This window comes from Marmota marmota, unplaced genomic scaffold (assembly GCF_001458135.2).
Source record: "Marmota marmota marmota unplaced genomic scaffold, marMar, whole genome shotgun sequence".
NCBI classification, from domain to species: domain Eukaryota; kingdom Metazoa; phylum Chordata; class Mammalia; order Rodentia; family Sciuridae; genus Marmota; species Marmota marmota.
Genome location: NW_026000001.1, coordinates 4,510,776 through 4,533,523, shown reverse-complemented (window position 1 = coordinate 4,533,523; position 22,748 = coordinate 4,510,776). Strand labels below are relative to the sequence as shown.

The 22,748-nt window shown below is 55.2% G+C and overlaps 1 protein-coding gene across 1 annotated transcript in view; it reads left to right on the top strand.

Annotated features, from left to right (window-relative positions):
• Kcnq1 (potassium voltage-gated channel subfamily Q member 1) overlaps positions 1–22,748 on the top strand; it is a 288,888-nt gene that overhangs the window by 206,369 nt on the left and 59,771 nt on the right. Inside the window, exon 12 of the mRNA XM_015503067.2 lies at positions 20,487–20,562. Within this exon, the coding sequence (XP_015358553.2) occupies positions 20,487–20,562 (76 nt within the window). The remainder of the gene's footprint in view (positions 1–20,486; positions 20,563–22,748) is intronic.

Here is a 22,748-nt window from a genome sequence, read left to right as displayed (position 1 = left end):
TGGTATTTCTCTTTCTTGTTGCCTAGACACACACACACACACATGCACACACACACGCACACACACAGAGCGCTGGAACGCTGCCCATGCCTTCAGGATAATCTGAATCCTGCCTGGTCACTTTCATCAATGTCCACGGGTTCCTGGCCTTACAGTGGGGTCCTGTCCTGCTGCAACACCCGATTCGAAAATACCGAGAGTCCAAAGAGCATTGAATCACCTAAACTGCGGAGCATCACAGGTCACCCCACGGCCACTGCAGTGTCACTGTCCCCCTGGCCATCACGGGGAGGGGAGCCCAGCAGCGGTAGGGTGGACATGAGCCCTTTCTCAGCATGCCGAGGGTTCATCCTATTGTTGGAAGATCTGAAACCGTCCCGAGTCCGGGGCCACTGCAGCCTACAAGGAAAACAAACACCGTGGAGTCGTGGGGTGACTGTTCTTTGCACTGCCTTCCCCTCCCCGGCCTGTCCCCTCACCTGCTCCCCAGGTGTGTGCCTGTGCGCAGGTGGGTGAGCTGGATTTTGTGTTCCAGGTGAGGGCACAGAGCAGATGTCAGCTTTCTGTGAGAATGGGATGGGCGACTGGGGGGGAGGGATGGATTAAACGGCTAAGACACAGGGAAGGGCACCGAAGAGGTTCTGTGAGAACTCGTCCTCAGGCTGCGCCACGGGCACCTTTAAGTTCTGCTTCCACCAAAGAGAAAGCCTAGGACTTACAGTGACCCTCTAGAGGGACGGGTGGGGGCCTGCGGACCTGAGTGCGGTACACACTGCTTCCGATTCCCGTCACCTATGGCCGGAGCACACCAAGCTACAGGCCTTTGCACTCACAGCAGTGGCCAGCAAGGTAGCCGAGGCCGCCTGGCGCACCAGACTGCCTCCAGGAGAATCCTTCCTGTGGGGTCCTTCCCGCAGGGCGGGACACTGCAGGTGAAATTAAATCGCTATTGTCACAGGGCGGCAGGTGCAGGCATACCCTGCTGGGCCTCAGGTGCTGGCCTGAGGGTCCATGGTGCACATTCTCCCATGACCCAGGTCGGGCCTGGGCTCTGAGCCCCAGGTGCCCATCAGCCACCTTGTGGCTGGTCCCCCTGGGCCCCCTCACCTTCCCTCAGCCACAGTCAGAATCAACTGCTCGTTTTTCCCCAAAGCTCAAGCCCCTGGTCCAGGCTGGAGTGACCAGCAGGGGCTCGGGGAGGGGTGGTGTCTGGTGGGGACTTCTGAGGGCCCTGCGGAGTTACCGCCCCCAGTCCCCCCAGCCCACGGGAGCCTGTGGCCCACCGGTCCCGCTTGCTGAAAGACTTGGAATGGGATTCCCAGGGGCCCGAGATCCAGGCTCTTGGATGGAGGATCATCAGGGAAGGACGCCGCTGCCCCAGCTCTGGAGGGCGGACACCATCAGCTGCCCCCTTCTGAGCAGCTTGCTCAGGACACCCCGCCACTCTGGCCTCTCAAGGGCAGGCCGCGCAGCACTCAGAGGAGTGGACGTCCTGGTAGCTCCACCAAATGGGCTGGCACCTAGCTCCCCAGGTCCTCAGCCCCTGGGCGGGAAGGACAGCCCTCTCTGCATCCCATGAGGTTCCCGCCCAGGTGCAAGAGAAGCCAACCTGAGAGCAGGCAGAGCCAAGGTGTCCTAGCAGGGCCAGTGTGCCACCTGGGCACCTCCTCCTTCCGCTCTTCTTCCTTGTCCATCCACCAATGCTCCTTGGCCCTGCAGCTGGTATGCCAGGCCCTGAGGTACAAGTGTGGACACAGGAGTCAAGATCCCCGTCCACAGAGCTGAGAATCTTGCAGAGGAGGTGGGAGGGAACAGGGAATCCATGAAGACAAGCAGGGATCCGGTGGGGACTCAATGCCGCAGGTGTGAGGCCTGGGAGAGTCCTCTGCCGAGGTCAGAGTCCTTCTGGGAACAGAGGCCCTAAGTTGTGACAGACAGGGTGCATCCACTCTGGGGCTGTGTGCTGTTTGGAGATGTTTTCCCACATTGTCTTCTATCAAATGTGTGATTTGTCCCTCCTCTTTGATGGCTTCTGTACCCTTGGGGCTGGGTAAGAATCCGGCTTCCTGCTCCTCAGGGGTGTGGCTCCCTGCCTCTCCACCTCTCTGTGGTGGCCGATGGCATCCCATTGGTGGTCTGCTTCTAGCTGTGTGAGGAGTGTGCTGTGATCGGCTGGGTCCCCCAGGCCTAATGCCCTGGTGCGCCCTGGATTTCTAATGCCCAGAAGAGCACCCAGCCACATCCGTTGACCTCTTCTCAGAGTGACTCAGGGTCCTGGGCACGTTTAGGATCAAGGTTTTTGAGTTTCCCGGAGATTTCCTTGGGGTGGGATTGGCTTCACTGAGTCTGGGGAAAATTGGACCCTCCATGTTATACCTGCAAATCCAGAGCCGGGAGTCTCCTGGCCGAGTCCACTGCCCTCCGCCGTCCTCCACTGCAGCCTGAAGTCTTCTCGGGAGAGGGCCTTGGGGCTTTGCTTCCGGACTCCCAGACGACACGTCCTTTCCTTCCCATGCCGTTTCAGAGTCTATGTTCCCTGGGACTTAGTGGCTAGTGTCAAGAAGCACCATGGGTTTGGGGGCTGATTTTGTATTTGGCAACCGTGCTGGGACCTTGGGTCGGTTTGAACGGCCGAGCGGCTGCTCTTCCCCAGGTGAGGCCTTCAACTGAGCATCATGACGGTCTTGTCTCTCCTCCCCACTCTTCCCTCTTATTTCTTCCTTCTCCTCTGCTCAGAGCAGGTCTCCAGCACGACCTTCCACACCTGGGACCGGGGCCCTTGGCTCATCCAGCTACTGGTGGCAGTGCCTCTCCATTTGTTGTTTGCTCTAGGTTTTTAGTCTGTAACCTTTGCCAGCTTAAGGAAATTCTTTTCTATTCCTGTTCTTTAAAGATGAATTTTTTTTAACCATAAGAAGTTTAAAAGAAGAAGGCTTATGAGTGCTTTCCATACCCATAGGAACACCCACACGAGTGAGAACCACACTGAGGGACTGTGGTATTGAACTGTCCTTGCATTCCTGACACAAATCCTGATTCTTCTTCTTCTTTTTTCTTTTTATACATTGTTGGGTTTGGTTAGTCAATATTTTATTGAGGATTTCGCCTCCATATTCACAAGTGAAACAAGCCTATGATTCTCTTTTCTTGTATCTTCCTTGCATGGGTTCAGAATCAAATTCACTGACTCTGAAAATGAGCTGGAATACATCACCCTGTTTTATTTTGTGGGGCTGACGTTCAGACCCAGGGCTTTGTGCCTGCTGGGCCAGCCCCAAGGACATATGGCTCCTTTTCCATTTTCTGTGGCCCCTTAGATGTTTTACAAACTTGGGTTTAGGTCACCTACAAAGCCCACCACGCCTGAGTTTGGGGCGGGGATGTCTCTAATTACTTTTGAATTTCTAAAATCCTTGTCTACTCAAGTTCTCTGTTTCTTCTAGCACCAACTTTGACATTCTATCTAGTTCTGCGAGTCTATCCATTTCATCAGTGTCACCAAGCACATAGATGTCCAGGGGACTCCTGGTTTTGTTATTCTGGCACTTTCTCTCTTTTATGTCTCCTTGTTTCATCAGCACACTGGTGTTTTTCTCGATCTGCACAAAGGTCTAGCAAGCAATCTTAAAGAGGTCTGTCTATTATACTGATCCTTTGTCAAGGGTGGTAAACTAGGACCTGCCACCAATTTTGCTGGATCTGTGAGCTAGCGGGGTCTTTGAATTTTTAAATAGTTGAGAACATTAAAAGAAGGAGAATGGACCAGACACGTGATATAGGAAGTTCAGAAGTAGATGTGCACAGGGTGGGCTAGATGGCTCTGGGCATCATCGGGGTGGGGTGGTATGCGGCCACGCCCATCCTTTGCCTGTTGTCACACCTCTTGTACCCTGGTGGCATCAGGCAGTTGCTGCCTGACAAATGCGCTTGCACGCTGCGGTTCAGACGCGTAGCTGGTGTTCAGAGCTCAGCTGGACCCGCGGCATCACTGGGACAGCTTTCCTGCCCAACCACCTCTCTCCTGTCCCTTCCTGGCCCACACATCTCAGCTGTGCTCTTCCTGTTGCTTCTAGCTGACTCGTTCAGACCTTGACCCTGCTTATTCCTGACCCCCTGGACCATGCCCTTGGAGCCCCGAGGCACACACTCACGTTCAGTGACGTGAGTTGGATTGAGGCTCCCCGGCACCTCTCTGGGAGCTTATTTGTATCTGTCCTTGACTGGTCCTGGTGCCACCTGGGCTCATGAGGTCCTATTGACAAGGCCAAGCCAAGGTACCTGTCCCTCAGAGCGGGAGGCAGACCAGGAGCCAGATGGAGTCCTGGTGTGTTAGAGCCGGGTAGAGCTCCATGCAGAGCTGCCTCCCCACACCCCCACCCGGGCAGGACCCAGGACTGTCACACCCAGGGGGCATCTAGGAGGCTGTGGCTTCGGAGGCCTGCTAAGTCTCAGAGGGAGGAGAGACTGCCCAGTGGCCACTGTGCCCAGGGGGAGCCCCTGTCCTGCGCCACCTCCTGAATTCCTCACCTTACACAACTCAGGTCTTCAGGGGCAGAAGTGGGGGAAGCCCCAGGGACCCAGGGGGGTCCTTCCACCTGGCTTCAGCACCCCGCAGAGCTGGGGGCTCCCTGTGATGGCTGCAGGGACTTGCTGATGGCCTGCCTGCTCAGGGGAAGGAGGCCTGAGCTGGAGGCCCTCTTCTGCCACCCCTCATCTCTCAGCACCATGAATCCATGTTTATTTTAAATAAACTTGTGTTTGGGGAGGCTTGTAGAGGTACAGAGTCTTGAAGGCAGCAGAGTCCCCACGTCCTCGCCTGCATTCCTGTCACCAGCCCCACACGTTGGCAGGAGTCCCGCACTCCTCGCGACTGTGGAGCCCGGTGGCACGCCAGGTCCGCTGAAGCCCATGCTGTCTTTGCCCCTCCACTTCCCTCTGGACCCCTTTCTGTCCCAGGACCCACCTGACATGTGGTCCTGCCTCCTGGGGCTCCTCTTGGTTAGGAGAGTTCATTTTTTATTGATGACCTGAGCAGTTTTGAGGAGGACTGGTCAAGGGCACCACGGGGAACCCCTGAGTTGAATTTGCCTGGCACTTTCTCAGAGCTAGACTGAGGCTGTGGTTTGGGGGAGGACCCCAGAGAAAAAGTGCCCTCCTCGTTACCCCCATGCAGGGTCCCCACTGTCGACACTTCTCAGCACTGTGACGCTGCCCCTGACCTGGTGGCTGAAGTAGCTCTCCCTCCCTTTCTGCACCGCCCTTCTAGAACCCACCAGGACTTGGTTCTGGGCCCCTGGAGAGACCCCAGACATGGATCGCTCTGTTGGGCCCGGTGGGCCCCCGTGGGGGCAGCACAGGAAGGGACCCCCGGGAGGAGGTCTGGCCCGGGCCTGATCAAAGCCCTGGCCTCTGTTTCCCGGGACAGGGAAGCTGAACAGGCAGACAGGGGAACAGGCCATCGCCCCAGGCAGCGTGGGAATCCACACATGGCCCCTTCTCAAAGGCGGGTGCTGTCCCCGGGGCCCCGAGGGCTCCTGGGGCCTCTCTCATTGGGCACATCCGCGCCCAGCCTGGCCCCTGGTGGAAATGCAAATCTAATTAGTCTGGCATTGAGCCCGTCTTAAAAGTATTAACAGAGCCTTAAACTGTGCTGCTGGAGGGGAATGAAGAAACGCCTTGGAAAGAAATGACCGGACGGTGACAAAGCCCAATTTATTAGTCTTCTCCAATGGGGACTGTGCGAAGGACATTAATTACTTTAATGGGACTTATTTTGCTTCGTTGCCCAAAGTAATTGGTTTATTAACCTCTCCTTCCCTTCGGGAGGAGGGAGAGGCGGGGGGCCCGTGCTGCCCCGAGGGCCTTGCCCAGCTCTGTGTTCCTCCTGCCCAGTGGGCCGCCCGCACCCGAGCAACCCATGCTCTGTCCTTGCTGGCCCAGGCGGCAGCCGCCCCAGCGCCCCTGAGAAAAGCAGATCCTTGAGATTCTCTGCCCCCGGAGGCCCCAGCGCAGTCTTTCCCAGGTGCCCCAGGGGCAGGGAGCACGGCTGCAGGGAGTGGACACGCAGGCAGGCTTCCTGCGGAAGGGCCAGGGTCCGAGGGGGAGGGGTGGACAGGCAGGATGTGGGGAAGGGGAGCTGAAGCCAGAGCGGGTGGGGTATCTGCACAGGGGGCTGTGGGGGGCAGGGCGTCCAGAGACCAGAAGGAAGGTCCTGGGCAGGGGGTGAGCCGTGGGGACTGGCCGGAGCAGGTGAGGCGGCCAGGGCTGGGGATCTGGCTTCCCCCAGCTTTGCAGATGAGGAACAATAATGTTGTCCTTTCAAAACAATCCCCTGGGCTCCGAGCAAGTCATGTTGGAAATAAACCAGGAACTGCCTGCTTCCCCCCACCGACAGAAGGACACTCCGGGAAGACCGCTCGGGCCCAGGGTTCTGAAAACAATATCTGATTCGCAGGAATCCACGTCACACCCACACTCTGCCCTGGGGAAGGGCAGGGCCCAGGACTGGGCAGGAGGCCAGCTCTTCCCTCATGGACATGGGCCCCAGGGAGGCCCAGGACCAGGCAGAGAAAGAACCTCACTCTCATCCCCAGCCCCCAAGTCAGGCAGGGGCCTGGCAGGGTCCTGTTGTGACCCCAGTTCTTACGAGAGGGAGTGGAAAGTCCCTCCTCAGGAGCTCAGGTCAGCGTGTCCCTCACACCTCTCCCTGGTGAGGCCACGTAGGGGCCAGACGTGTGAATTCCAGGGTGTGGGCGTCCTGTTCACAGGAGTGAGGGGGTTGTGTGTGTTGGGGGAATGCTGTGCCGTGGGCTAGCTGTGGGACCTGGTCTGTGTGGCCGTGGGTCCCCGGGCAGGGCCCCTTAGCATCCTGAGGCAGGGACGGCACCACCCTCCCTCCATCTGGGCCTGTGGCCAGGAGACACGTGGAGGTGAGCATCTCCAGTGGAACGTGCCTGGCTGGGAGATCCAGGGAGGGGCTGGGACCCCACACCCGGCTGGAGGTGTGGGCATCTCAGAGGCTGCCCAAAGTCCACAGCGGGGACCCTCGCTCTCTGCAGCAGGCCTGGCTCGGTCACAGAGCTGAGTCCCCCTGGCTGCCTCGGCCCCTCCCTCTCTGGGCCTCAAGGCCATCTGTGCAGGAGGGGAACAGGCTAGGCCTTTCTCTACCCCCACATGAGCTTGGGGGGGTGATCTGGCCAGGTGAGTGGGACCCGACGGACAGGTCTCTGCCCCTCGATCAGCCACCATGCGTGCAGGGCCACAGCCCTCTACAGTCGTCACCCTGTGGGCCATGGCCTGGAGGGCAGCTCTGGGTCCCCTGTGTTACCAGACAGGAGCTACTCAGGGTGCGGTGAGGGGGGTGGGCGAGGCCTCTGCAGCAAGGGGAGGGGAGCAGCCGCGGCAACAAGCCCTCTGCCATTCCTGGGTTAAAGAAGCCTGGGGAACCTGGTGGAGCCTCCAGAGAGGGGGCCGTGTCCCACAGGACTCCGGCCCAGCTCCTCCACCTGACTCGGGAAGAATGGGTGGACACTGTGTGTGGAACAGGGCTCACTGGCCATGGCCGGCAGGGGTACAGGCACCGTAAGGCGGGCATTGGGGTCGCTAGTGAAAGACGTGGACGGGAGGGGGGCTGGGAGGCCTGGCTGTGGTCGGGAGCACGGGACTCCGTGGTCTGGAATGAGCTCCAGCCAGGGCGGCAGCTCTGAAGGCGAATCAGCCATACCCCTTCGGGCTGCATGACCCTGGGCCAGTGACCGAGCCTCTCTGGGCCCTAAGCGTCCTTATTTGCACAAGAAGGTGACAGAGTTAAGACACGTCTTTAAAAGTACAGGGGCCGGAACAACTGAGTCCGGGACACGTGTCGTGTAAATGCATGGAAAACGGAAGGGAGACGGGCCAAGAGGCTGGGAGGGGCCCTGGGGCTCAGGGGCATCTTGTTGGAACCTGGGGCTAGGGCGGGACCTAGAGGAGCCCCCACCTGAGGTCTGGCGGGCCCAGAGACCAGGTCCACAGCTGGGCAGGTTGAGGAATGCCAGGTATCAAGAGGAAAGACAGGGCTGGAACAGGATGGGGCTCTCGGCCCAGGGCCAAGGCCTCGGGAGTTGGAGGAACAGCTATTGGGCTTGTGGGTGACCTGGCAGGTTAGGGAATCCGTCGGGGAGGGGAAGCAGGGCACCTAACAAGGTGTTCCAGGAGGGCCCTTGCAAGGAGTCCCTCAGCGCCTCGTGGCAGAGCTTTCCTTCCCACTTAGCTGGGCTAGAAAGGGGACCAGGGACCTCCCCTGTGACCAAGCCTCAGGTGCTTGCCCTGTGCCCTGGAGGGACATGCTCTCTGCCTGCTGGACCCCTCCTTGGGCCCCCGGGGAGCCTTCCCTGGGGCCGTGGAAGCAGTGTCCGACTGGTTTCTGATCCCCTGCACCTCAATTCTGCACGGATCCCCTTTAGCTCTGTGTCTTTTCCTCTCCTGCCTGTAACCCAAGCGGCTGCAGGGGCCCTGGCCAGGACGGGTTGCTTTATAATTCACAAAGCTTTTGGAAGGAAATGCTCACAAATCACTTTTCTAGACGAAGACCAGTAAGAAGCCCATGTAATTCTTCTTAGACATTAGGGGTTTTCTCTCCCTTGTTTTAATCAACAAGTTCCCAATAAGTCATTTTGGTGAGGCCATTACTGATGGCTCGTAATCTCCCGGGGCTGCTGAGAGAAACGGGATCTCTTGGCTCTTTCGCTGAAAACACTTTTCTTGTTTTCTTTCTCCGGCGCGCTGGAAGCCAGCCAACTCGCCGGTTCCATTAACTTAATGAGGGCTGACAGCCTGCAACAAACGTCCTCATAATCTCCCCAGGATTTAAATGGGGTCCTCCGCAGCGCCTGCTTACACCCCAACCTCGCCGGCTCTTTCCCTCTGTCTGCGTGCCAGCCCCTCCCGGGACAAAGCCCGGACAAAGATGCGTTTCTTTGCTGCTTCCTTCCCAGGCCCTCTGCGCAGGCTGCCTCGGACTGTCAGGCCACCCGCCAAACTTGGGGCACCCGTGCTCCCCGCGCCCCAGGGAGGCCCCAGCCACAGGCTTCCTTGAGAGCCAATAATCTCCGAAGCTCGGAGCTGCCCGGGCATGTCTGGCTGTCCTGCATCCTTCTCCCTGAGGCCACCTCCTTGTCGGAGTGAAAATGGTCCCCATCCACGCCTTTCTGGTTTCCTTTCTGGGCCCTTGAGCTCCTAAGGCCTCCAAAGCTCAAAGAATCTGCCAGAACCAGCCAAGGCACAGCGTGGGGTTCTCTCATCTCCACCCCCACTTCAGGAGAAGCCCAGGGTTCTTGGAAGGAAATGGACGGCACATTTGGGAGAGGGGTGGGGGGTCCACCGGGAGAGGGAGGTGAGGACTGAGCAGCCCAAAGTGGGCATCGATCCCATGGCGCTCCTCCAAGCAGCCCCTTCCTCTGACGTGAGGATTTGAGTCCTGTTGACATGGAGGCACCAAGAGCTCACCTCCAAGGGTCCGAGTTCCCAGTGGAATGTCCTCCCCTTGCAAATTGGCCACTGTTCTGAGAGAGTTGCCATCCCCAGTGAGCCCTCACCAACACCCTTCTTAAACAAAGGCCGCCATCATCCTCCTGCTAGGACCTGCAGGGGACAGAGGGGGAGCAAGAACAGAGGTTGGTGAGGCTGCTGTCCCTGCACCTCCAGAGCAAGGCCACCACAGCCCAGGAGGGTGGCCTCTTGGAGCCTGAGCTCTGTCCTGCATCGGTTCCTCTCCCTGTGAGCATGAGGGCGAATCATGCTCACCAAAGATGAGGCCCAGGGCCACAGTCACTGGTGGCTGCTGGTGGTGTTCTTGTGATTTCTGTCCGGGTTGCTGATGTCTCCTGGTGCCCTACTCTGGCAGGAATTGTGCTGAGCCTCTCTGGGTTACACTGCCACACCTGGATACTGTGGCTCAAACAGGCGGGACTCCCCAGGCCTTCCCCAAACAGCCTTCTTGTGACTATGTCTCTGCTTCACACTCAGTGTACCATCTCCTGTCTCTACCTTTCCACACCCCCGTGGTATCGGGCTCCTTGGGTAGGTGCTTGCTACACACCGTCTAGTTCTTTAAAATGTTCCCTAGAACTATCATTGAGTGATTCCTGTTACCCACTTTTTGTCTCCAAGGTTTACCTTTCTACAATTCAGTTACACCAACCATGGTCAAAAATATGAAATGAAAAATTCTAGAAATAAACAATTCATACATTTTGAATTGCTTGCTGTTTTAGTAGTGTGATGAAATCCATGCTATTCCCCTCTGTCTTGCCAGGGACATGAATTATCCCTCTGCCCAGTGTTTCCACACTGTATATGCTATGTACCTGTTAGTTACTTAGCAACCATCTCATTTCAGTAACTGAGCAAGGTTTCAAGTGCTTGTGTTTAACTCAGTGGTCCCAAAGCACAAAAGTAGTGATGCTGACCATTCGGATGTGCCCAAAGAGGAGCTGTAATGTGCTTTCTTTAGGTGAAAATTCTCTACTTAATAAGGAAAAGGAAAAAGTTGTGTGCTGAGTTGCTAAGATCTATAGTCAGATGAAGCTTCTGTGTGTGAAGATAGGTAAGGAGACTTTCACTCTTCTTCCCAGAACTGCAAAAGTTGCGATCAGATCACAGTGCATGATAAGTTCTCAGAAGGTTTGGTGAGACCCATGATGTCAGGATCCACTGAGGATCTTCCAACACGTCCCTCCTAGAGAAGGGAATGGAATGGCTTGATGAATGTCCATCACACACCTGTCAGACCACGGGCGAACCTAGGCAGGGCTTTGCCCCCACAGCCTGGCCACCACTCTCTTCCACACGCTTATCTAAGATTAGTGATTTGAGGAGCTTTCTGGAAATTGGACTACTCCTGATTGTCCTAGGGTCACCACATTTATCTTTCTCATCCCCAAGGACTGACTGGCAAAGATAATCTAGACAGGGCCTAGATGACCCCACAGCGGCCAGGGTCCCACCTCCTGGGTTCAGCTCCTCAGGAAGCCATTCAAATTCCAACTTCTCTTTCCATAACCTCTCCCTTCTTAGTGTCCCCAGAAGCAATGCTGGTGACGTGGGATGTTGCTCACTTGGGGGCTTTGTGATGGCCTTAGGGCTGCTCTGGAGAGTGAACCATTCAAGTCTGCCCTCTTAAAACACCAGGGCATGGCAGGCCCCATCCGAAGCTCACAGAGGGGCTCACAGGTGTCTTCCAAGATGCCATTCTGCTTTCTGCAAACTTTGCTGCTACCTTGACACCTTTGTGTTGGGGGGTTTACCGCATGCTCGTCCACACCCTCAGAGCATCCTCAACGCACCTGGGTCCATTCATCCTCATTCCCACATTCAACTTTTCCCAGCAACAGCTTTGGAGTTTCATTGTGCTGAGTTTGACTTGAGCCAACTTGAGTCACGCTGAACTGAACCATGTGGAATTCACTAAGTTTAGCTACATTAAGTTTAACTGAGGCGATCTTAACCAAGTTGAGTGAGTTAGGTGGAGTTAGGATGGACAGCACTGAGTGGAGTGGGATTAAGTAGCTGTTTATCTGGTCTGTACCTTGTGGTCTCTGGGGGTTCCAACGAAATATACTTGGCATCTGAGTCCACTTGGGCTGCCGTAACAAAATACCTTAGGCTGGGCGATTTGTAAGTAGAAGTTACTGATCAGGACACTGGAAGTACAGCTGAAGGACGGGGCAGATTCAGCGTGAAGTGGTGAATGCTTCCAAGATGGCGCCCGCTGTGTATCCTCAGATGGTGGAGGGGTAAAAGGGAGCTGAGAACTCCCTGGGGCTTCTTTTATAAAGGTCTAATCCCATTGGTAAGGACTCCTCCTCATGGCCTAAGGGTCTTCCCAAGATCCCACCCGCAGCACCCCTGCCCTGGGGACCCTGGCTGCTTCCATAGAAGAACACTTGAGGCATATAAATGTTCCGACTCTATCACCCTGTCTCTGGTTTCAACATGAATTTTGGAGGGTCACAGACATCTAGACTGTGGTGTTCTTCACCTTGGGGAATTGATCCCTGCACCTAATTCGGGGGTAGAAGTCGCTTTGCAGTGTCCACACCAGCCACCTACTCCTGAGATCCTGCAGAGTTTTATGGCCGCAAAAGCAGTGGCTGTGCTGGCCAGCCTGGGCTTGGGGCCAGCCCAGGGTCACTCTCACTCGGGAATGGCTGAAGTGAAAACCATCTGGCAAAGACACAGGAACTGTACGTGTTTAGTGTCACATGTGATGAGATAACGCATTGACTCAGAATACTCCCAGAACTCGGAATCCTCCCAAATAGCTCCGCTCATCTTTCTGCTCCATTTGGGCCCAGCCTGAAGATTCAGGAAACCCACCCTGAGAGCAATGGATGCTATTGGGACAGTGGTAGGGAGCCACAGCGGGATTTGAAATGGATGGCTGGGTCACAGGATCTGTGATTTGACCCTTAGAAATCCCTCTGTCAGCCGTACTCTAAGGGATGGTTGGAAGGGATGAGGCTGGGGCCAGATGGGGAGCTAGGAGGTACCAGACCTGGCCTGGAAAGAGAGATGCTCTGCAGGTGGCCTGCCTGGGTTCCTGAGTGGCCCTGGGGAAGCAATCCCTCCTGGAATAAACAGGTGTCCCCAGGCAGTCCAGGGAGGCTCAGAGCTCCCTGCCCACTCTCCTTACCCTCTCTCCAGGGCCTGTCAGTCTCCCCAGCTGTATATCTTCCCTCTGAACAATTCTGCTCTGAGGAGCCATCTGGGAAGGTCAGCCACACCCTTGTGCAACGGTCACTACTAAATTTAGTGCAACTCTGCACCCATCAGCAATCACTTCCCATTCCCCTAACCCCAGCCCTAGGGGATCACCAATCTAATTCTCCATTTCTATGGATTTGCATGTTCAGGACATTTCCATATAAATGGAATCCTGCAATATGTGGTCTTCCATGATTGGCTCCGTTCACCTAGCGCAATGCTTCCAAGGTTCATCCATGTTGTAGCATGTGCTAGCACTTCATTCTTTCTTAAGGCTGAATGGTACTCCACCAAAGGGCCAGAGCATGTTGCCCTTCCTACAGATAATGAACACTAGGACTGTCTCCACCAACTAGGAGCAAGGCTGCCATGAACACTCACTTTGAAAGTGTGGCATACCCACAACCAGCAACTGTGTGTCTCAGAATACACCCACAGGAGACTGGCACACAAACAACCCAGAGGGGACAGAAGGAGCATCACAAGTCCGTTCACAGCACCAGCAGGAGGGAGAGCACAGAGTTTTACACCAGCTAAGACAGGGTGGCAGTTAGCCACGTGGGTGAGTGTTGGCAATACAATGCCAAGGAAGAGACTAACACACGTATATCAAACCTAAATCACATTATTCATCAAACCTCATGCTTACCTGGCATGCATGAGACCCTGGGCTCATCCTTGGCACAAAAAATCATTTAGATGTATACAACATGTGATTAACCAGATGTGGTGGCTGCACCTATAATCCCAGCTACTTGGGAGGCTAAGATAGAAGGATCGTGAGTTTGATGACAGCCTGGGCAACATAGCAAAATGCCATCTCAAAAAAAATGTAACTATTTAAATGTAACTCCAACAAAATATGTATAAAACTATATGCTAAAAATCATAACATGCTGGTGAAAGCCACCAAGGAAGGCCCACATAACCAGAGGGACACACTATGGTTGTGGATTAAAAGAATCAAAATTGCAAAAAATGTAATTCTCCCCAGGAGTGCCTATAAATCAACAAAATTCCTAACAAAATCCAAGCAAGGATTTTTTTTATAGATATGGAAAAACTCATTCTAATATGTATATGAAAAGGCACAAATTCTAGGATAACTAAAACAATTTTGAAAAAGAAAGATTAAGTGAAAGAGATTGCAATTTGGGTTTGGGGTTTTGTTGTTATTTGTTTTTGTTGTTGTTGTTGTTTTCATTTTGTACTGGGGACTGAACCCAGGGGTGCTTAAACACTGATCTATATCATCAGCCCTTTTTATTTTTAATTTTGAGACAGGGTCTCACTTTGGCCTCAAACTTGCAACCCTCCTGCCTCAGCCTCCTAATGGCTGGGATTACACACCACTGTAATTTTGCACCCAGCAAGGTCACCAATTTTTAAGGCCTATTGAACAGCAAGGAATCAAGACAGTGTGGTATTATTGGTGGAGAGATAATCACAGATCGATGAAACAGAACTGAGAACTCAGAAATAGGCCCACACAAATATACAAATAAAACTTTAAGACAAGATGCAAAAACACTTTGATGGAGACTCGTGGAGCTAGATGGCTCTCGCTGCGGTGTATATAGACTATGGCTCTTGGGTGGCCAGAGAATGCCCACTCCAGCCCAGCTCCCCTGGGCAGTATGGGACTCCTGGCTTGGAATTTTACCCATCTAGAAATAAGGGTCCTTCTGGAACCCTTGGGCTCGGCCCCCAAGACAGCCCAGCTAGGGCTGTGTGCCCAGCCAGCGCCAATGTGAAGGAGTGGGGTGGGCAGAGTGGTGAGGAGCAGCTGCACACGTGAGCAGTTCAACCAGCCAAGGATGAATGACGGAGTGCGTGAATTAGTGAATGAACATGTGAGACGTAGGTCCGAGGATGCATGACCATCGGTGCATGAGTGACTGATGAGTGACTCAGGGGCTGACACCCGGTGGCCTAGCCCCAGGGCCAGGTGGCTGCTACCTCCCCAGGCAGCATCCCTTCCCTCCCCAGAATGCCCAGGGCCCCCTGTCCTTCCCAAGACTCTCTCCAGCTGGGAGGGTCGTGGGTCCTCCCGTTCAGAAGAAGCAGAAATCAAAAGCCCAGAGAGTAGCCCACCTTGGGCAGGTACATGCCCACCTGGAGCATCCAGGCCCCGTTACCTGAGGGCTCATCAAGCCAAGGCCTGTGTCCTGCCCCCATCCCCACTAGCCTACTCCTGTGTCAGAGTTTCCAGGAAGGGACACTTGGCCACCTTCCCAGCATACTCAGTGTGGACAGAAAGGAGCACACTCCTGTGAAAGGATCAGACAGGCATTTTCCTCTGAGACCAAAGAGTCTCTGTCGAGCAAGGAGGCCAGGTAGCCAGGGCTGTCCCAGAGTGGTGGCCGCCCACACCATGGCCGAGCAGAGCTGGGACAGGGACAGGCACTCCGGAGCCCTGGCTCTCTGGCCTGGCCAGGTCAGGGCTGTGTGGCTGCGTAGGCTCCTGCCTGTTCTAGAGAGTGGCACAGGGGTGTCTGGGGGTTTCTGGGGTGGTCACTTGGTCCTTTGAGAGAAACAGGATCTGAGAAGCCCTGGATGTTGTCACCAGTTGAGGGCCATGCCTTGTCCTTGGTAGTCACGCAGAGTCTCCCAAAGCCCTAGCCCCAGCCCAGGAGGAGCTCTTTGCAGTGAAGGGTCTGTGGAGACCTCCGAGTGGGCGGGTTGGGGTGACAGAGACAGAGTGAGGCCCTGGGCAGGTCAGGCCTAGGATGAGGCGGGAGGAATCCCCGGGCTCTAATTGGTCAAGAGCTTTTCTCTGAAAGTTTGTGCTTCTGGCCTGCATTGGAGAGCCCTTGGTGTCCTGTGGGTCGCACACGCCTTCCCCTGCCGTCCTGCCCAGGTCCCGACTTCACTGCGCCATGGCGGGGGTGGGCTCTGGGTTCCTCGTCGGCCCTGCAGGTGCCCAGACGGCCCTGGTGCCTCGTGGAGGAGAACTCTCCTCCACTCAGCCGCAGCAGCCCAGGTGGTAAGGCCAAGGGCCACCGGCGTGGTGAGTCTCTGAATGTGCTGCTCCGTCCCCTCACCGTATTCGGTCCCCTGCCAGCCCCACGCCGTCTGCAGAGATCTTTCCCTTCTTCTTTCCTCCCCTTCCTGTGTGTGCACGCGCCGTGCTGCTGGGCGCCCCCGACCCGAGCGCCCCCCGCCTGACAGAGTCTTTGATTCTGGGGCTGCATCTTCAAGTTTTGTTGTTCTTCAAATTCATTTTGAAAATATTTTAGGATCAGCATAGTCACAAAAGCAGTCTGAGGTTGAGCAGAACCCATGCCCTGGCGCGGGGAGGTCATCTTGAGTAGCGTCTCCTTCCCCTCGAACACGTCACGTGCCTCCATGAGTCTTGGTTAACTTCTCCCTGGGCTTTGGTGCCTCTCAGAATAGAGGTCAAGCTCATCTTTAAATAGATGGATGTCTTAGGTATTTTACTGCTATAATTGATTTCTTTTTATTTCATGTTCTATTTGTTTGTTACCGGCAAAGAGAAAAGTAACTGATTGTTATAGATGATCCTTAAAACCAGAATCCTGGTTAAATCCATCTGTTAATCCCAGCGGCTCGTCCGAGGATCCCTCTGTATTTTTCCCACCTGATTGCATCATTTCCAAACAATGGCAGTTTTGCTCTTCCCTGTGCCACCCTCACCCGGACTCCGTTCCTCACCTTGACACATGGGTCGGGACTTTCTTGCCAACGTTAAATAAGCAGCAAGCGCCACATCCTTGCCTTCTCCCTGTCCTGGGAGCCAGGTGCCCAGCCCTCTGACGTTAAGGGGGATGTGTGCTCAGGGCTGGGTCGGTCTGTCTGTTTGCTTCCGTCTCTTCAGCTCCTTGCTTTCTTGTTTGTTTAGATCATGCGTTTCCTTCTGCTCCTAGTGCGTGGAGACTTGTGGTTTCCATGAAGAATGGGTCTCGAATTTTACCAAATGCTTTTTTGCATCTTTCCAGTGGATTCTAGGTTCTTCCCGATTGTGCTGATGCAGTGAGCTGTTGATTCCAGCCTTCCTGGCTGGATCCGGTTAACTGCCGCCGTGTCTGGGATACGTGCATCTAGTTGGTGGGAGGGATCCACCCTGAGTTCTCTTTCTCCAACACCCTTGTCAGACGTGGACATCAAGGCTACACTGCCTCATAAAAATCTTCTGAGGAGATTTGGGTCAAATTGGTGGGATTTCTTCCTTAACTGTGTGGAAAAGCCTACTGACAGTCATCAAGATTGAGCTCTCTCTGTCGGAAGATCATTAAAATTCCCAGTTTAATTTCATTAATATTGGACAATTGATATATTTATTTCTCCTGTTTTCTTTGTGTAGTTTGTGGTTTTGATGAATGAATCTGTTTTATCTAAATCACCAAGATGATTCTTGTTCGTATCCTCCTCATAGGCTTTCCAATCTCCCTGGGTCCGCGGTCCCTATTCCATTTTCAAGCCCTGACATCACAGACTCTATCAACCTTGCTAAAACTTTTTCCATTTTTTAGCCTCTTTGAAGAAGCAAATTCTGAACAAATTCTCCTCAATATAATGTCCATTTTTTTATTTCATCAATTATGCTCCTTAGTATCTCCTAGGTTTTTATTATTCGATTAAAACAATCTTCTAATTCATTGACTTGCTTGGGGATTTTCTAGTTTCGTGTATGTATTTTTTTCACTGATTTCTAGTTTCACTTCACAGTGGTTGGAGAATATGCTCAATTCCTAGAAGTGGGTGGGCACCTGCTTTTCCCGCCCTGGGTCTGGTCTCTGGGTCAGTGCTCTGTGTGCTCTCGGAGGCCTGTGTGGCCTTCCGTTGCGGGGGTCACTACTTCACGGGTGCCCCCTCGAGCTGTCCACATCCGGCTTTTGGTCGGTGCTTCTCTGGCAGTCGCGGTGGGGCGTGGTGGAGGACTTTCTGTTTCATCTTTTCATTTTGCTGCGTTGCTTTCTATGTTTTAGGGTCATGTTTATAGATGTGTGCAGACAGAGTTGATCTCTTCTGCTGACTTGACACTTTTACAATTGCGAACTACTCTTCTTTATCTCTAGTAATGCTTCAGGTCTACTTGGCCTGATGCTAGTTCATGGATACCTGTTTCCATTCAGCTATACTAGGATATGTATTTTTTTTCTGTCGTCTTACCATCAATCTTTGGGTTTCTGATTTTCAATTGCATTTCTATGGTTGCTTTTACTCTGATCTGAGGATCCTAGTTGGGATGTTGACCCTTTACACTGCGTGCCGTCTACCATCTTACCCTCTTTCTCATTGACCCCACCTCTGTCTCCATCTCTGTTTTCTCTCCGTGCTCCATTGCCACTTCCCTCTGATTTGCGGGCAGCTCTCCTACTGCACTGCCCCTACGAGTGACCCACCAACTGCATTCTTGGTTCCTTTCTTGCCCTTTCTGTTCTAGAATTTCCATTTTGCTACGTGTGTATAGTTTTTATCTCTGCTGGAATTCCCCATGTCCTCGTCGGTTTTCTTGAGCCTGTTTGTCAAGGTTACTTTAAAGCTCTCTAAGAACTCAGAAGCGAACCACAACCATCTATTTGCTCCTGAGTCTGTGGGTCAGTGGTTTGGGCTGCTCAGCTGGTGGGCTTGCTGGGGCTCGCCATGGGCAGCTGGTGACTTCCGCCTCACATGTCTGGAGCGCCCGGCTGTCAGTCAGGGCACCCCGGCTCTCCTTCCCGTGGCTTTTCCAGCAGGCTAACTCAGACTTCTCCGAGAGGCAGCAGCATTCTAAGGGGGTAAATGAAACCGCGAGGCCTCTCGAGGACAAAGCCCAAGCAAATGGAGCATGGCGGAAATGACTCGAGCCCTCGGTGGAGGAATCGCCAAGACTCTGTACCCATCTTTAACCCACCGCAGTCTGCCCCTCCGCCCATGGTCTTCACATTCCTCTTCAGTGCAAAGTTCATTCACCCCTTGGAGACACCTAGAGGTCTCGCCCAGTTACAGGGGCAGCATGCTGTCATCACAAGGCCCATGTCTTGTGATCTGCCTCTTGTCCCTGCACAGCGCCTGGATCCAAAATCAATGCCATGTGTTTCAAGAGATCAAAATCACAAATCCTAATTTCTCCATCAGTTATCTGTTGCTACATCACAAACCACAGATAAATATAGTGGTTTCACACAATTGTTTTCTTTGCTTACAACTCTGTGGGTGAGGAATTTGGACTTGGCTCAACTGGGAGGTGGTTCTGCCAGCGTTGCTCAGGGTGACTCAGGCAGCTACAGTCATCTGGCAGCCTTCTTGGTGCTGGATGGTCCAAGACAGCATCACTCCCATCTACGGGTAGGTGCTGTGGCTATTGGCTGGGGCACCTCTCTTCTCCACGAGGCTCCTCCAACCACGGAGCTCGGGCTTGCTCACACAGCCACGCCCCAACAGCATGTGAGTGACACACAGCACGAGTTTCCCACGACTCTGACAGGCACGTTAAGTCACAAAGTCAGTCCAAAGTCGTAGGGAAACAGACTCCACCATCTCTTGTTGGAAGGAGCGACAAGGCTTCTGCATTGCCATAACTTCAGATCTATTTCTAAGGTCTGTTTTTTCCCTTGACTTTCAATCTTTCATGTATGAAAAGCAAACGGAAAGCCCTGGTGATTTTCTCCTGGCAAGAACAGCCTGGTCAGGGCAGATTGCTCCGGTCAGGGCTGAGACAGCCGAGGCTTACCTGAGAGTGTGGGGGTCTGTGAGTCCATCTGAGTCCCCAGGACGCTCTCCCCAGGGACACGAGCCTGTGGAGGTCTCTGCTTGGCTCTGCACCCCGAGGCAGCTGCCTCTCTCTGCTTCTCCCAATCTCACCCACATGCCAGATCAGGAGTTCACGGAGGGTTCCAGGGAAACAGCTTGTGGCCTGCCCACGAGGATCTGGTCTGCTCATCTCCTGGCAACTTGGTGGCCCTGGACTCCACTGGTTTCCTCTCAGCCGAGTAACCCGGGTGTCCTGTGTGCAATGATTTCCCCTAATGAGGAGGACACGCGGCCTGAGTGTGGGCTCACCTCAGCCTGTGTCCACTCCTGCTGGGATCTTGGCCCTTTGAGTCCTGCATTCTCTAAAAGCCTTCCAATAGCCGGTCGCTATCATCACGGTGTACTCTGGTCATCACAGTAAATGCCCAGCAGGTGGGCTGGTCAGGCGCGAGCCTTGTGGACGAAAGGAAGCTCCCGTGACCTCCACATTGGTGTTTTCTTCCTTTTGCACATACATATCAAACCTCGTGTTTCTTTTTTCTTGAAGAAACTTCATTTCTAGAAGGCACTTTAGAAGCAGACCCATGCTGTGCCCTGTGCAGAGCGGCCTGGGTGACCCAGGTGGGGTGACCCGGGTGGCAATGCTTCTTCCCTGCTTGTCCTGGCTTCTCCGAGCGCCCGCCGGCTAGTGCAGCTGGGAACATGGCCACCGGCGGGGGTCTTGCACCACCCACACGGCCTCCAGGAGGACGTTTCCTTTACTGTGCTGTGAGCCTGAGGCCCAGGCCTTCAAACCCGAGGCCCCGACTCCCACCCTCTTCTAAATGACCAACAGAAAGGGCCCTCCTCCCATTCACAGTGAGGTGAACCCATTCCTGTTCCAAAACCCTTGTCCCCTGCCTCCCCTGGAGCCCCAGGACTTGAACATTCTCCTTGTTTCTGGAGGGTCTGTCTGTGGGCAGCAGGGCCACTGGCACCTCTCACAGTGTGGCAAGGATGACCAGCAGAGGTGGCTGCTCACGCTTCCTCTCCACTCCCCACCACAGGCTCCGGGAGCACCATCGGGCCACCATCAAGGTCATTCGACGCATGCAGTACTTTGTGGCCAAGAAGAAGTTCCAGGTGAGTCCGGTGCCAAGCCGTCTGCCCTCGGCCTGCCCCATGCAGCCGCTGCAGTAGCGCAAGCCCCTCGTACTCTCTCCTGCCCACAGTGGGGGCTGCCAGGGTCTCCACCTGCCAGCTGCACGGGCAGGGCCATGCAGGACCATCACCCAACGCCCTGTGAGGGCTTCACTGCTGTCCCTGGGAAGTCCTTTCCCACCCCGACAGAAGGCCTGGCCCAGGACACTTCTGCTGAGGCCTGGCCTGGGCACCTGAGGGCACCCACACGGCCTCCCTCATCACTAACTGGAAGGTGGCACCACATGGGCTCACTCTACTTGCCCTCTTGTGGGGCATACAAGGCTGCCTTAGCAAGGGACAGGTGGATACCATTGGAGTGACCCAGAGATGGCAGAACCTGCCCCAAACCACCTGGGAAGGACCCAACAAACTTCCCCACACCCAGGCCCTCCACTGTGCAGGTCTGGAGAAGGCAGGAGTCCTGCCCTGCTCCGTGAGCGGGTCTCCCAGCTGAGTAGGCCTGCAGCTCTGGGCTGCCAGCCTCCGTGGGGTGGGGTGTCCCTAGAGAATGCAGCTGGGGGCAGGCCGGCTTCTGTCATCCCGTTAGATGAAGAGAGCCCACTCTCAGCCAGCATTGGGAGGTCTGCCCACCGATGTCTGGGGAGATGGGGGCCCATGGATGAGGTGTGGCGATGCTGTGTGGATCCCCTACCCTGGCACCCGCATAGAGGGCCCTCGGTCCTGACTGCTAGGGTGGGAGCTCACCAGAGGTGCCAGCACCCTCCCAGGTGAGAACAGGCTGCAGGAAGTCCCTGGGAGATCAGGTGCAGACAGGACAGTCCCCAAGAGCAAAGGAATGGCTAGGTGTGTCACCCCTGCCAGGCAGCAGCTTGGTAGAGACAGCTAGAGCTGCTGATTTCACCTTGATGACACAAAGGGTTCTGAGTGTTCTACCAGGGCGGTGAAGGTCCCCAGCCTGAGAAAGTGGGCCCCGGTGGGGACAGGGTAGAGCCCCAGCCCAGAATAGCCCAGGACCTACTTGGGATTGTGGGGTCGTGCTGGGGACATCCAGCAGAGCATGTGGACCCTCATGGTTCCCAGGAAGGTCCACTTGAGATGATGAGGTCATCTACCGTGGCTCTTGCAGGCCCATCATTGTGACACAGGCAAGAAAACCACATGGTGGCATAGGTGCAGGGCCCAGAGGACAGGCCAAGAGCCCTGCACTTCCGTCCAGGCCGTGGGACCCCTTTTCTGCCTCAGGACACAGGCCCAGGTCCCTATGGTGGCCTGAGAATCTTCCAGAGCAGCTGGGAGACCCACACCTCAGCTCTCCGCTTCTCACTGCCACCCCAGGCCCTGGGAGCCTTGAATCAACCAGGCAGCAGCAGGACCTTTGCAGGACAGGGCTCCTGGGCAAGGCTGGGGCCTGGGGCTCCCTCTGAGGGCTGGTTCTCAGGCCGGAGCCTCCAGGCACGAGGAGTGACGCAGGGATAGGAGGAGCTCTGGACGGGGGAGCTTGGGGGCTCCAGGGCTGCGTCAGCCATGCCAGTTCTGGGAATACCTCTACTCCCCCATCAGCGGTCTGCCCACCTGCATCCCACCTACCCCGGCTGGCCTCCAGCTGCAGGAGTGGCGGTCGACGCCCCTGCCTGCCTTGCAGCCGATAAGCCCCCAGCCAGCCGCCCCTATGTCTGGCCTGTGGAGCCAGGGCTCTTAGCCCCTGGAGTTCGCCTTGCATGCCCCCGTCCACTGTCGGTCTGTCTGGACAGGTCGGCCTATCTCTGGCTCCTGCTGCAGCCAGGGGACATTAGATCTGGAGAGAACCTGAGGTGGTCTCTCCAGCCAGGCCCCAGGCAGCCACTTGACAGAGGCCTCACAGACCCTGAGCAGACCCTGGCGGGAGCTCAGCAACTCCAAGATAAGCCTCAGCAGCCTAGGATGCCGCTGGCCACAGGCAGCCAGCAGGGCATTGCTGCCCTGCACACTGCCCTGCCCCCTCCTGCTCTCCTGCTGCACATGTCTCTGCAGAAGCTCCTGACACACATTTGCACACACACCTAGACATGGTAGCCCAAAGGCTCCCAGCGGTCTGGACAGGAGCACAATGACCCACCCCAGCCCAGGACCAGACCTGCAATACCCTGAGCACTGGACGGAGCAGTTCCCGGGCCCCCCATCCCCCA